Source organism: Amphibalanus amphitrite, unplaced genomic scaffold (assembly GCF_019059575.1).
Source record: "Amphibalanus amphitrite isolate SeventyFive unplaced genomic scaffold, NRLGWU_Aamphi_draft 000177F_arrow, whole genome shotgun sequence".
Classification (NCBI taxonomy): domain Eukaryota; kingdom Metazoa; phylum Arthropoda; class Thecostraca; order Balanomorpha; family Balanidae; genus Amphibalanus; species Amphibalanus amphitrite.
Window position 1 is genome coordinate 638,158 of NW_024881672.1, and position 12,781 is coordinate 650,938.

The window sequence follows — 12,781 nt, forward strand, 5'->3', positions numbered from 1 at the left end:
TTCCGGAGGAAGGAGGCGGAGCTAACGCCTCATTTCTGGACCGCGCCGCCATTCAGACTCTTCAATGAAAACCGCTAGACGGAGATGACCTGGCCGTCATGAAGGGCGCTTCGGTCACAGCGTGCAACATGACCCTTGCAGCATGACCTCCGGCGGCCAAAAATGTTCATGGTCTCTGGGTACCATGAAAGAGGTAGCGGCGGGGTCCGGTCCGGTTTTTTGGCCGGTCGGGCGGGGCAGGTGGCGGCACTCACGACTGCCAGAGGAGAGTGGCCTTGGGGCGTGCCGTGCCGATGCCCGCGCGAGTAGCGTAAAGAAGCGCCACCGGCGGATAGGGTATTGTGCGAGCCACGAGCGCGATGACCTCGCCGCCACAGGATGCGTGATAAAGTCTGCCTGCTGCCGGAGGGACTCATTGTTTGCGCCGCCGCGACGCAGGCACCTTCCCAATCCCATCCTCCTGCAAGGAGCAGCGAAACGAGCCAGTCTTCCTAAAACCCAGCGCCGAGTTAGAGGCATTCTCTACATACAAACCCACTTGTCATCAGCGACCTCACACGTCCCGGCATCCGCTCGTCGCTCCCGTCAAACCAGCGCCGCGCTGTCGGACAGTTTGACCCGCGCTGACACCGGCACGTGCCGCCCCGTCCGGCCCGTCCCGTCCTGACCAAGGCCACCGCCTGTCGCCGGTATAGCCGCATATTAGCGCATCACATTGTGCGCCGCGTAATTGTCTCGCGTGTAGCGTGCCGTCCGTGCCTGGGACGTGTCGGGTCAGTCGCTGCGCCAGCGCCGTCCCCTTCAGACTGTCAGGATGCTGGCGACCATGCTGGTGGCGACCGCCCTGCTCTCCCTCTCCGTGGGCCACTGGCTCGGCGGCGGAGAGGCCTCCTGGGGCGGCAACGGCAGAGACTGGGGCTCCGGACGGACCGGCGGCGGCTACTGTCGCGATCGCCAGGGCTACCTCTACCGCTGCGGAGACACCAGCTGGGGTACCGGCAGCCGATGGGTAAGTTCTAGGGGGCGAGATGATATCTGAGCAGACGAGGTGAGTTCTAGGCAGATGAGGTGAGTTCTAAAATCCCGCTAGGTGAATTCCTTCCCAGGAGACGAGGTGAGTTCTGAGTTGACGAGGTGTGTTTAGAGCAGCCACCGGGTCAGTTTTGAGGGATGGGTTGAGTTCTGAGCAGACAAGGTGAGTTATTAGCAGACGATCAGAGTTCTGAGCCAAACGATGTCAGTTCTGAGCCGCTTGGTGAGTTCTGAGCCAGATGTTACACCTAACTTCTGAGCCTGGAAGCTCGAGGGAGTTTTGTGATGAAACCGGAAAGGTATTTGCGGATTTTTTGTTTTAGTGAACCCTGAAACAGGGGTTCAAGGCTGTCATGAAGCAGAAATTCAGTTGAAGTTATTTAAAATCACTTTGTGTTTCCAAAACACCATCAGTAGCATGTAACTAGGGTGACCCGCGTGCTCCGCAACGCGAAAAGGGATATTTTCGATCGGCGGGTGTTCGGTTGTTCTTGTGTCGGTTGGGTTATCTATCCATTTCGGTCGATTGCTTTTTGACGGCTAAACGTTTTGGTTTGTGGAAAAAATATCCACCGCATCGAGGTGCCCGTGTCTGATAAGCATGCTTTCCACTTCAGAATCTGTCAAATGTGCTTTATAATTGAGGTGCGTAGTTTTAAGACAAATGAAAGGCGTAGATAATTTTCGCTAAAAATCGTTTTGCAGAGGTTTAAAACATTTATATTTTTAAGAATACTGTTGCTTGTCATGCAAACGTGATGATTGGATCTTGGAGAGAATTGAATGCTCTTTCTAATGATAGCATTTTCAATTGTCAAGCGTATCAGGTTAAGCAGCAAATCCCGTGTAACTTTTTAGTGGCACATTATGGACAAATACCATTTAATTCAGCGATTTTTTCCACATTGTTTTTGATCAATTAGCTGTTCACAATTTTTCCATGAGAGGCGGTACATTTCTCTTGCCAATTGACGTTGTTTCAACTCTCTCAGTCTGATGGTCACGGGAAAATAAAATAAAATCCAAAATCCGTTTGAAATGGCACTTTTTGAAATGAAATTGCCCTCACACTTGCACGTGGCGCGTGCCACCCCTGCACCGCACACTATTCGATTGCCCGTTCGATTCTCTACACGATGCTGTTTTCCCCGTGCCGATCGGGCGCACGGCTACCGAGATATGCACGGGGAACGGACCCGTGTCGGGCAAATTTAGCCATTTTCGCCCGTTTTTGCCAGCCGATTTATACATGTAAAGTCTATGACACGAATTTGCACTTTTTGGGCACGCGCCACGCGCTCGCTATCGATCCGATCGAGCCGAGACCGCTCAAAGGCACGTTGTCCATCCTTGTTCTATAACTTGCGCAAATTTCAGCGCGGTAGGTGCAACGGTGTGATCTGTAACCCGCGCTACGTAGCACCATGTCGCGACCTTCGTAATAGACAGAAACTACGCCCTCCTCAAATAGTAATATAGATTTAAAATTGCTTTGCGTAATGGATACACGTGCAGTCCAGGGATGCGGAGCCGGAGCCGGAGCCGGAGCCGTGAAACAATATAACCCGGAGCCGGAGCCGGAGCCGGAGCCGTCAAAAAAGGGGCGACTCCGGCTCCTTTTCTTACGAGGAAACAGTTATTTACCTAGTTCGGTTTGACAGTACAAGGCGTAAAACAATGTGGTATTCAAAATAGCCTTGTTATACAAATACAGAAGCAACGTGTACCAATCCCATCGCCTTTTTTCTTCCACCCGTATTTAATTGATCGCATAGGGGATGTACTGAGTAGAAGCCGGAGCCGGAGCCGCCGGAGCCGGAACCGCCGGAGCCGGATCATTTTACTCGGAGCCGGAGCCGGAGCCGGAGCCGCCATGACATTTCACCCGGAGCCGGAGCCGGAGCCGGAGCCAATTTTTTTCTCCGGAGCCGGAGCCGGAGCCGGAGCCGTCTGAAATTTCCACGGCTCCGCATCCCTGACGAGCACGCTAATAAACGAGTGGATAGAAGCCGATTGAGTGTGAAAACACGAAGAGCTTTTAAAGTCACCCTAGCGTATCTAATAAGTGGTCATCTAAACGTTCCTTTCAACATTAGCGACCAGGAAACCACAAACACTGTTGATAGAGCATCGCTTTGTTCCTGTCATCCTTGTGTCAAAATGTACGGCGGACAAGGTTGCAGATCGGCGTGCCTGCAACTCTATGTTCCATTGTTCAGCAATACGAACGGTTGTCAATGTGCACTAAATGCAGCTGCCACAAACTCAGAGTAGCTCGCACTGTCAGTGAACTGGGTAACCCCGAGAAGCGCCGGACAGGCCGCCGTCCAGCGGTCATTGTCTGCGCTCACTCCCACTCTGTCTGTTTGTGCTGTTCCGGTTTGCTGGCCACACCCGGCAGTATCGCACTGGCCCCTGACCAGCCGAGCCCATCGACCCGGCAGTGTATTGTGGCCACCCCCTGAACCGAGGCGCGGCGCCGAATCGTGATCACGAGCGGCGCTGCTGCCATGAACTGCACGCAGTCCAAGGACAGAGCCTGTCTGCGCGTGACACGAGCATGAACGAGCCACTGAGCTGCTGTCGCGCGCGGAACGACGAGGAGGAAACGACTAACACTGCGTCCTTCCTGGTCCTTTTTTTTTTTAGCAGAACTATGAGAATATCATCCTGATTTGACAAATTTTAGCTTCACACTTCAACGAGGTTGACATTGGAAGTCTTGTCGGCAGCGAAGCGCAGTACCCCTTCGTAATGGTCGAAGACCATGCTGCTGCATGAGCGTCACACCATACGACACTCTATTAGTGTCTTTGCATTTCAACTCATATTAAAATCTCAAATGGAGTTGCATATGCCTACAAACTAAATTAGCACATAGTACGAATTGTGCCTACATATTTTGTGTCGGCATTGTTTCACCCTGTCGCTGTTCCACCACGCCCTCTCCACCCAGTCCATCCCTGCCCGTCACGCTGACCCCACTCTGCTCCGACAGAATGACTACTACGGCACCGGTGGCTACTACGAGCGGGCCCGCTACGTGGGCCGCGGCCGGGTGCGCTACCGGGGACGATACGAAGGGGCCGAGCTCATCTGCGACTTCCGACGAGACGGGCGACTCGGCTACGACGAGAGGATTGAGGTGAGAATGAGTAGACCAAAGATATCATATGCTTGTCAATGGTAAACTTTGGTAATATAGCAGACTTGATTGTGGTCCCGAAAATGGCATCACTAGAGTATTTTCTCTTCAAATTTTACAACAATGCTGAAAACGCTAGAATAAAATTTCTAAGAATGTGTGTATTCCTTATCCTAAGCTGCATGGTTTAAAAAGTTAAAACTACTATCAAGACCTACGTTCTGCCTGGTGCCTATGTTAACCTCGTACTTTCGTTTGTCCATTTTCACAGAACGTAGTCTGGAAGAAGGTGCGGAACAACTACTACGGCAGCGGCGGCGGCTACTACGGCAACAACGACGGTTACTACGGCAGCAGCTCCAGCGGCAGCGGCAGCGGGGGGTACTACAGCGGCTGCAGCGGCTCCCGGGGCTGCGGCGGCGGCAGCTACCGGGACGTGGACCGCCACTACCCGGGCGGGTACTACCCGAGCGGCGTGGTGGCCGGCTGGGTGACCACCTCCGGGGACGTCAGCACGCTGACCCTCTCCGACCCGCGGCCCTACGACGCCGGCAGGTACCGCTGCTACGCCCAGGTGCGCGGATGGTCCAGCTACGGCCGAGGCGATATGGTCTACATGGAGGTGGATTATCGCGGTAGCGACAACTGGGGCAGCGGCAGCTGGGGTAGCAGTGGCAGCTGGGGTGGTGGCAGCGGCTGGGGTAGCGGATGGGGTAGCGGCAGCGGTTGGGGCAGCGGCTGGGGAGGCTGGGGGTACCGGCGCAGCGCTCTCTCCAAGACCGAGCCGGATCGCGTGGTTGACGGAGATGAAGCGGCGGAGATCAAGACCGAGTCGTCAGACAAGAAGGAGGCCTAGGGGCGGAGGATGCGGCCCTCAGCGAGTGTTCACTGCTCTCCAGCAGGCTTGGAGAGCAGAACGACCACTGAATTGTGCGGACAGACCAATCAGCCTCGCTGTAAACGGAGGAGGGGAGCTTTGTACTTTTATATAGCGGCATTAAAGAGTGCCTTTGCTGCTGCCTTAAAGTGGCGGAGAGGTATCGATTGGTGGGTCAGTCGCCGGTGCTCGATGGTCAATTAATGCTGTAAATATCTGCCGTTGGTTTTGTGTTCCGAAAAAGTCGCAGATGACTTTGTGAGAACATACGAGATGCCTGAGGTAGAGGAATAAATGCAGTAGATGAATAAAAAATAGCTAAAACGACGTCTTATGTATTATCACAAAAAATGTCCAAATACCACAAAACAGCATGCAGAAAGTGACGAAACGACAAATCGGGTCATGTGATGAATTAGAAGCGATAAAAAGCACCGAAATTTCCATGCGTGCAGTTTATGGAATCGTCATCGATTTCCTTTCGGGCACGCTACGCATGCTTTTTTATGTAGCAATTATGACTATGAATACAAACTGCATGTGACTAACTATGAGTTTGTTTATGTCAACTTCTTTATCACCGAGCTATATGGCAGCATTCAAAAAAAAAAAAAAAACAAGCGAGAAATAAAAGCACATAGTATTCGCATAGACCAAACGAAAGATTATCAAGCGCAGATAGCATATTCAAGCGTCACTTGCCCAGTTCATGGAGGAAGCAAAGGTACAAAAGTTATCCGTGCCAGCGGAAGACGAGCGCTGCTTAGTTGTTGGCCGGTAGCACTAACTAGACACAGAAGAGAGCATTTTCAGCTTCTATCGACAGTTTTGGTAACAATCTTATCCCTATCCCATCGTGCCATCCAAAATCTCACGACTCTTCCATGTCTTTTACAAACGCACGAGCACGCATTGAACACCATGCTATACATAAGCACGCCTACTCCCCGGTCAAGAGGAGCATTTCGGCCATTCCCCTTGCCCTAGCGGAGTCTCATCCAACCAGTCCAGTGCGGGGCGAGTTGGCAGCGAACTGGATCTCCATGTAGACTGGATGCCGGTCGTCGGGATTCAGCCGGTTGACGCGGGTGGCGTAACACCGATAGGTGCCGTAGTCTCGTGAACTGGAGTTCTGAATCACCAGGCTTGTCCTAGGGTAAGCCGAGAAAAGAAACACACGAGTGACAGTCTGTTGATAGCTATGTACATTGCGTGCAAGATATATTGCATACATAAAATTTACGTACTTTTTAATTGAGGAAGCTGCCGTTTTATTTTGGCTTCATTAGGATGAATGCATGCTTATGGAAGATGTAAGACGTAGATCAATGATAATCCGCATCGCAATTAAGCCATTGGCCTCTGTAGCCATTGTCAAAATCTTTTGGCCCTTTTGTCAACCACATCGGCATTCACGAAAACCCCTCCCCGCCTCTGAGCGCACACTGATAAAAATCCACCTGCCTCTGACATGGTGCCGACAGAAACCCCTCTCCGCCTCTGACCTGGTACTGATAGAAACCCCTCCCCGCCTTTGGCCTCATGCCGACAGGAGCCCCCCACCCGCCCTTGACCTGACGCCGACATAAAATTCTTCCCACCCCTGACCTGGTGCCGACGACGTTGAAATCGTAGTTGACCGGGGGCGGCACGACGTAGTCGCTGGGACAGTACAGCACGTTCTCCGATCCCGAGGCCATCGGGGTGTTCAGGTAGACGTCGTCGTTACCCAGCCTCTGCCACACCACGTCCTGTGGGACGCAGGGGTCAGTGAGCAGCAGACGCCGTAGGAACGTTCGCAGGAACGATAAAATACGAGGGAGACGTTCTTCTCGAACTGATCTATTGATACGACACATACACCTCTGCATACAGAGTTCTTTGTCCAAAGCGCAAAGCTGTTAAAAAACGCAAAGCTTAGATAACACACTTCTACGATTATATGTCACCTCATTACGAATAAACAGACTTCAGACCGAGACAAGACGAAGATCTATGATATGGGTTTGTAGTTCAGTATGTTCGACTCTCCAAAACCCATTCACTAGCCAAGACGTAGATCAGACCGAGTGTTGCTTACGGTGAGGATGTCGGAGCTGGGATAGGGCCCGTTGGTGGTGAAGTCGCAGATGAGCTCGGCCGTCCTACCGCCCAGGTGGACCACACCTTCTCCGACCTGCACCGCCGACTGGTAGAAGGAGCGGATGTCCGGACGACTGGGCGCCTGCACCCGTCTGACAGCGGAAGAGAACGCGAGTTAGATGAACCATATAATTATCCTCTCTAATCAACGGTAGAGATCATGAACCAGGGAGAGTTCTAAACTGTCCCGACTGGTAGGAGGAGCGCATGTCCGTCCAACTCTCTTCCTCGAGTGACCTTACAGCGGGAGATCTATTGACGTTGGAGGCCGTATTAATTAGGGAGGGGTTCTAAGTTATCCCTGCTGGTAGAACGAACGAACGGAAGTCATTCCACTAGTCATCCCTCGAGACGTCTAAACACCGCGCGGGTTTGCCATCCAGATTAGACGTTTTCATTGAAACCCGGAATCTCGGGGTGGGTTGGGGCTGAATTTTTCTCTCAAACTAAAGAAAATAAATATCAAAAGCAGGTTCAAAACACTATTAGCAAAAATTATTAGCATAAATGATGCAAAGATGAAAGAACACGCTTTTATGCATCTATATTAGCAAACAATGCACTTATGAGTTCGTTGACTCACTAATTGCACTACTTTGATAACGTTTTATTTCTTAAAGCGGAAAAATCACAAAGACGCCCTATTCTAAACGGCAGCATACGAGTAAATGAAAGCAGTTTGGAAACAAAAGCGTCGTAAATGTGGCGTGCATCACAGAGAGGAAACAGGCAGTTAAGGACCAACTGCATTCAGGTGCCTGGGGAAGACAGGGTCCAAGGCCAAACACCGGTAATGAAGCTGCAGTTGCGCAACATTGTTAAGATTGGCCTTACATTTTGTATGTGGGCCTATCACCATGACATGACTGTATAAACAAGCAAATAAGTTCACAAGTTAATCGGTTCTGGATAACCGAAAGTTTGTTGTCAATAGTTAAAACGCTATTCTTTAGAATTGTGTTTTTCTATTGAAAAACAAATCTGAGTTCCCTGACAATTTGGCAAAAGCTGCCTGAGATCAGTACAACTTGATGCTCTTGAAAACGGCTGCACCAAAAATTCTGATTTTTTCAGGATTTCTAGTGGGCCAGGTGATTTACGTTCTGGTATGGGTCTCCCCTCCGCGGACCATCTGGTGCACGTGCCACGTGACTTTGAAAATTCCCGTGTTAAAGGAAACAGTTCACTTTCCTGAAATTAGTATTTTGCTATGAATTTACGATTTTTTATGCTCAAAATGATCAGAAAATAAAATAAAACCTTTTTGTAAAAACAAATATTTTCTATATTTTAATATAGGACGAACTATATTCTATGTAAAATAATGTTTGACGCGGAAGCTTATTACGCGTTGACCAATCATATTGCGTAATTCAAACCTACGCATGCTGCATTAGCTGTAAGCAGCATGCTGATTGGCTGACGATGACGTGGCTGCATTCCTGTGCAAGGCACACATTCCTCTGCAAGGCACACTTTTCGGAACGAGAAATGGAATATCTTCGTCTAGGGTGATCGCTGAGCCGTAAAAGCTCCTAATTTGTGCTAGTCTCAGCTGAAGCTACGAAACTCCTATTCCAGTTCAAAATCCCATGTTAAAAGTGAACTATTTCCTTTAAGCCAATGGGCAAAAGAAAAATAATTCTACGGCAGATTGCTCGAAAACGATCCAAACGACCCCCCATTTTCTTCCATGCAGATCAACCACCATTCGGTGCACTACCCATGGGTATGTCGCAAAGTGGCCGGAAAAGTCCAGAACCACGTGCCACGTGCCGTTGAAAATGACCCTGCACACCGGAAATTGGGACTTTTGGTCATTTCGGCGCACCCATGATGCATACTATGGCGTGGGTGACCAAACAATGGGTGTCATCCGGTCGGCAACTGTTTAAGGTGTCGTCCAGTGGGCCAAAGTGGTAGTTTCAAACTTTTGGGATCCACCATTCTGGGGATTCTTTTTGACAATATACTTACGTTTCTTGGCGCAATGTTCATTCCACCCAGCCGGTCGTCAATGCGTTAGGTGACCCAAATGACGATTGACCTGAAGGAAGTTGGGGGCGAGGAACACGCACGTGCCATCCGTTTTTTAATCGGGCGCTTTCATCTAGGAGATTTTTGCAGATATCTTTTTGATGTGTGAAAATGACCAGGCTAGCGGTATGCCAGTCGTTGATAAATTATTATCTTGCTGCGGCCGGGCGCTTATTTGCGGTGTTTGCGTTTGGCGGCTGGCGGGCGACTTTTAGTCGTTTTCGGTTAGCAGTTAGCGTCGGTGCGGTGCGGGCGGTTTTATTTTTTTCGGCGTTTCGGCGTTTTTTCTGTGTGGTTTGCGGCGGTCTGGCGATTTTTTTGCCGTTTGCGTTGGCTTTTCGGGCGTGCGTTTTACACGTTTTGCGGTGTTTACGTTTTGCGGCGGGCGGGCGTTTTGTGTTTTTTGCGGTGTTTGTCTTTGGCGGCGGGCGGGCGGGCGGGCGATGCGGACGGTTTTCTTTCTTTTTTTTTGCGTCGTTTGCGGTGTTAAATTTGTTTGCGGCTGGCGGCTGCTTTTTCGTTTTTTTTTGCGGTGTTTTTTTTTTGGCGGCGGGCGGGCGATTTTTAGGCGTTTTCGGTTGGCGGTTAGCGGACGGGCGACGCGGGCGGTTTTATTGTTTTGCGGCGTTTTTGCGTTTTTTTTTATTTGCGGTTTGCGGCGGGCGGGCGTTTGTTTATTTTTTGCGACCTTTGCGTATTCATACATACAACAACATCCACAAGCATCGTGGCTTTTCAGTTGAGGTGATTATGAGGTGATGCGTATGGCAAGGATACGGATAGGATACGGGACGTTGTGATAGGATTGTGCAGGACTGCGAGTGCAGCTGCTGCCCAGTTGGCGCTGCGCACATCTGCAGCCTGGCAAGAAGGATAAGTATGAGGATATCACTGGGGCCCTAAGAAATGAAAACTTGACGAAAGGAAAGCTGATGAGTGCATGACTTCATGGATCGTGGTCGTGGTCGAGTTTCGTAGAAGTTCGCCGATTTGTAAATCTTGCTTCCGTTCACAAGTTCTCTCATTTCTCGATAGCGTCTTGGACACTGGTCTTGATCACATGTCGCTGTTTATTTATCATAGCAGGATAAATCACCAAACGTGTCTTGATACTGCATTATGCATCATCATATCTGTTGGCACACAGATACGCTTTTTGCCCGTTTAAATGCACTTTCTAAGCTGGTTCGGTTCATTCATTTTCCAGTCAAAGTGTCAAAAACAATCACGTGACTTGGAGGCTCGAGACTTGAAAAATCGAACAATAAATTGTGATGTTCTTGCTGGGCAAAATTGAAATTGTCCCATCTCGGCCAATAAAATGCCAAATAAAATGTAAGATACCATCAAATAATAAGATAATAAGTAATCGGTAACAGGTAAAAGCACAATCGTCGGTGAATAAACCAACTGGAACTCTCACATTTCCGCGCTCTTTTGGGGAAGGACGTTTGAGCCGTTAACTCGGCCGCTTGGTCACGTCACGACAAGAAAGTGGTGTTTGAAAAAGTGATGCAGCTTATCTTTAAGTCAGTCCACCGGTCAGGCTACCAGAGGCCATCAAAGATCAAATGATGCCGATTCGACTTTTTTTACAAATCGGCGTGCAATTTGAAAGAAAGAAAACGAGCATCCTATAGGTCTTTAGAATCATTTCGCTACAATGCCATTACACATATTAACGATTTTACCTCGTAGGATAGCAGAAACCACGAACATAGACTTTTGTGCAGAAACGGCAGCAGTCTTTCTGCATTATCATTTTGCATTGTCTTTACCATCATCTCATCAAGCTTCGATCATCTATAATCCCCAGTAAGTCCTTCATTTCACTTCACCTAAGGTCAACTTCAAGTGTGCGTAGTGCGTACTCACGTGTCTGGGTACGTTGGGAAGAGTCGCGTTCGTGGGACATACGGCTGTCGGACCACAGAGACTGTCGGCTGTCGGATCACGGAAACTGTCGGCTGTCGAATCACAGAGACGATCTGCTGAGGGAGGACCGGGACGGCCCGCGGTGGCTCGAACGGCGGCAGCGGCACCAGCCGCACCGAGGGCTCGATGACGCGCACGTCAGCCGGCGGCGGGATGACGGGCGGCGGCGGGATGACGGCCACCACGGGCGGAGGAGGGACCGGCCTCACAGGGACCGGCGGCGGCAGCAGGCGGAACCGCGGCACGGGCGGCGCCGCCGGGACCACCGGCACGTAGGGCACCCTGCCCACCGAGTAGAACCGCGGCTGCTGGTAGCCGGGCGAGTAGCCCGCGTCGGCGTCGGTCTCCACGCACAGGACTATGGCCGGGTCACAGGAGCGGGTCCTCCGTGGCGGCCCGGCGCGACCGACGGGCCCCCGCGGGCGGGTGGGGACGCTCGTGTTGGCACTGGCGGGCGCGGCGGCCGCTCCGGCGCTGAGCACCGCCACCAGAAGAACGGCAGAGATCACAGACGGAGAGATCATGCTGGCGGCGGAGGCAGCAGAGAGTTACCGGTCTGCCGGCAGCCTGTGCTGTTTATGTAGCGCCACACAGCACACACGCGCCGGCCGGTCGGCGGGGTGGCTACGTGCCGCTTGTGATCGCCGACCGCCGATACATTTTTTGACGGCTGCGATGTGCAGGAATGTTGTCAGGGCCATGGCGGGGTGGGGGAGGTGGCCAGCCGTGTTGGCGGAAGTGGTGTTTGTAACGTAGAGTTGCTGCTGTTGTTGACTGGAGGAAACCGGATGAAGAGTGATAAAAACGCGTGATTCCAAAGGCCAAATGACTTTTTTACCGTTTGTGCAAAACACTCGTAGATGTTAAATTTGTTTCAATTTAATCACCGATATTTAAGCTTTCTTCAGTAAATTCAAAAGACAGTAAAGAAATCTCATCGTTATTTCTTTATAAACCTATCTGTTTTGCAAATCACGTCATACGATAGTCATAAATTCCTTTCCCATTTTAGCTAGCGATGCAAATCACACTTTCATGACACACGTGCCTAAATAACACACATAAGATTCAAGCAAGCGGAAATAAGCTGCCATATTCCTAAGTGTCCAGCAACACGTAAAACCATGACCTACGCCTTGAACTACGCAGTAACCATAGCACAATTCGCGATGTGGACTTCCGCAAACTGCTTGCATCGACATAAAAGAGCCAGGCCATACAGGCTAAAATTGCCCATCGGTTCCGCAGAGAGGCGTTTCCAGAGACGCTCGGGTTGGCAGCGCGGATCTGCGGCGTTTAAGGAGCCCATTCAGCGGCCACGGACGGCGTCGGCTGCGCCACTCGTCGTCACGCCGCCTGCGTCACTCATCGTCACGCCAGCGCCACTGCACGTCTCGCGCTGTCACACACCAGTGGCCCTATCCGTAGCAAAACTCCGCCCCGCTGCCGCCACCAAGGCTACTGTTTGGGCCAGTGACGCTCTTTGAAGCTTCCGTTGCGTATGAGCAAAACATGCTCTATTCTGTTGTAGCACCGGAAATATTTTAGTTTTTCTTGCCTTTCCGACAACCAAGGTTTGCTTGATTAAAAAGGCACAATTTTAATGAATAGCG

The 12,781-nt window shown here is 50.9% G+C and overlaps 2 protein-coding genes across 2 annotated transcripts; one reads left to right on the plus strand and one right to left on the minus strand.

Moving 5' to 3' along the window:
* On the plus strand, window positions 1-5,602 carry LOC122383962 (loricrin-like). The gene is made up of 3 exons (XM_043370863.1): window positions 1-1,009; window positions 4,031-4,177; window positions 4,449-5,602. The coding sequence occupies exons 1-3, from the start codon at window positions 815-817 to the stop codon at window positions 5,031-5,033; spliced, it is 927 nt and encodes a 308-aa protein (XP_043226798.1). The 5' UTR covers window positions 1-814; the 3' UTR covers window positions 5,034-5,602.
* A 181-nt stretch (window positions 5,603-5,783) lies between these two features.
* On the minus strand, window positions 5,784-12,302 carry LOC122383961 (pollen-specific leucine-rich repeat extensin-like protein 3). Its single transcript, XM_043370862.1, has 4 exons — window positions 11,109-12,302; window positions 7,135-7,288; window positions 6,663-6,805; window positions 5,784-6,205 (listed from the first exon to the last, which is right to left on the minus strand). The coding sequence occupies exons 1-4, from the start codon at window positions 11,690-11,692 to the stop codon at window positions 6,049-6,051; spliced, it is 1,038 nt and encodes a 345-aa protein (XP_043226797.1). The 5' UTR covers window positions 11,693-12,302; the 3' UTR covers window positions 5,784-6,048.
* Between the last annotated feature and the right edge of the window lie 479 nt (window positions 12,303-12,781).

Excerpts from the sequence above, each read along its gene's own strand:
- LOC122383961 (XM_043370862.1), bottom strand. The coding sequence starts at position 11,692 with ATGATCTCTCCGTCTGTGATCTCTGCCGTTCTTCTGGTGGCGGTGCTC. Across the intron at positions 7,289-11,108 it reads TTCCCAACGTACCCAGACAC|ACGGGTGCAGGCGCCCAGTC; the intron begins GTGAGTACGCAC and ends TTCCGCTGTCAG. Across the intron at positions 6,206-6,662 it reads TTCAACGTCGTCGGCACCAG|GACAAGCCTGGTGATTCAGA; the intron begins GTCAGGGGTGGG and ends GGCTTACCCTAG.
- LOC122383962 (XM_043370863.1), top strand. The coding sequence starts at position 815 with ATGCTGGCGACCATGCTGGTGGCGACCGCCCTGCTCTCCCTCTCCGTG. Across the intron at positions 1,010-4,030 it reads GGGGTACCGGCAGCCGATGG|AATGACTACTACGGCACCGG; the intron begins GTAAGTTCTAGG and ends CTGCTCCGACAG. Across the intron at positions 4,178-4,448 it reads GCTACGACGAGAGGATTGAG|AACGTAGTCTGGAAGAAGGT; the intron begins GTGAGAATGAGT and ends CCATTTTCACAG.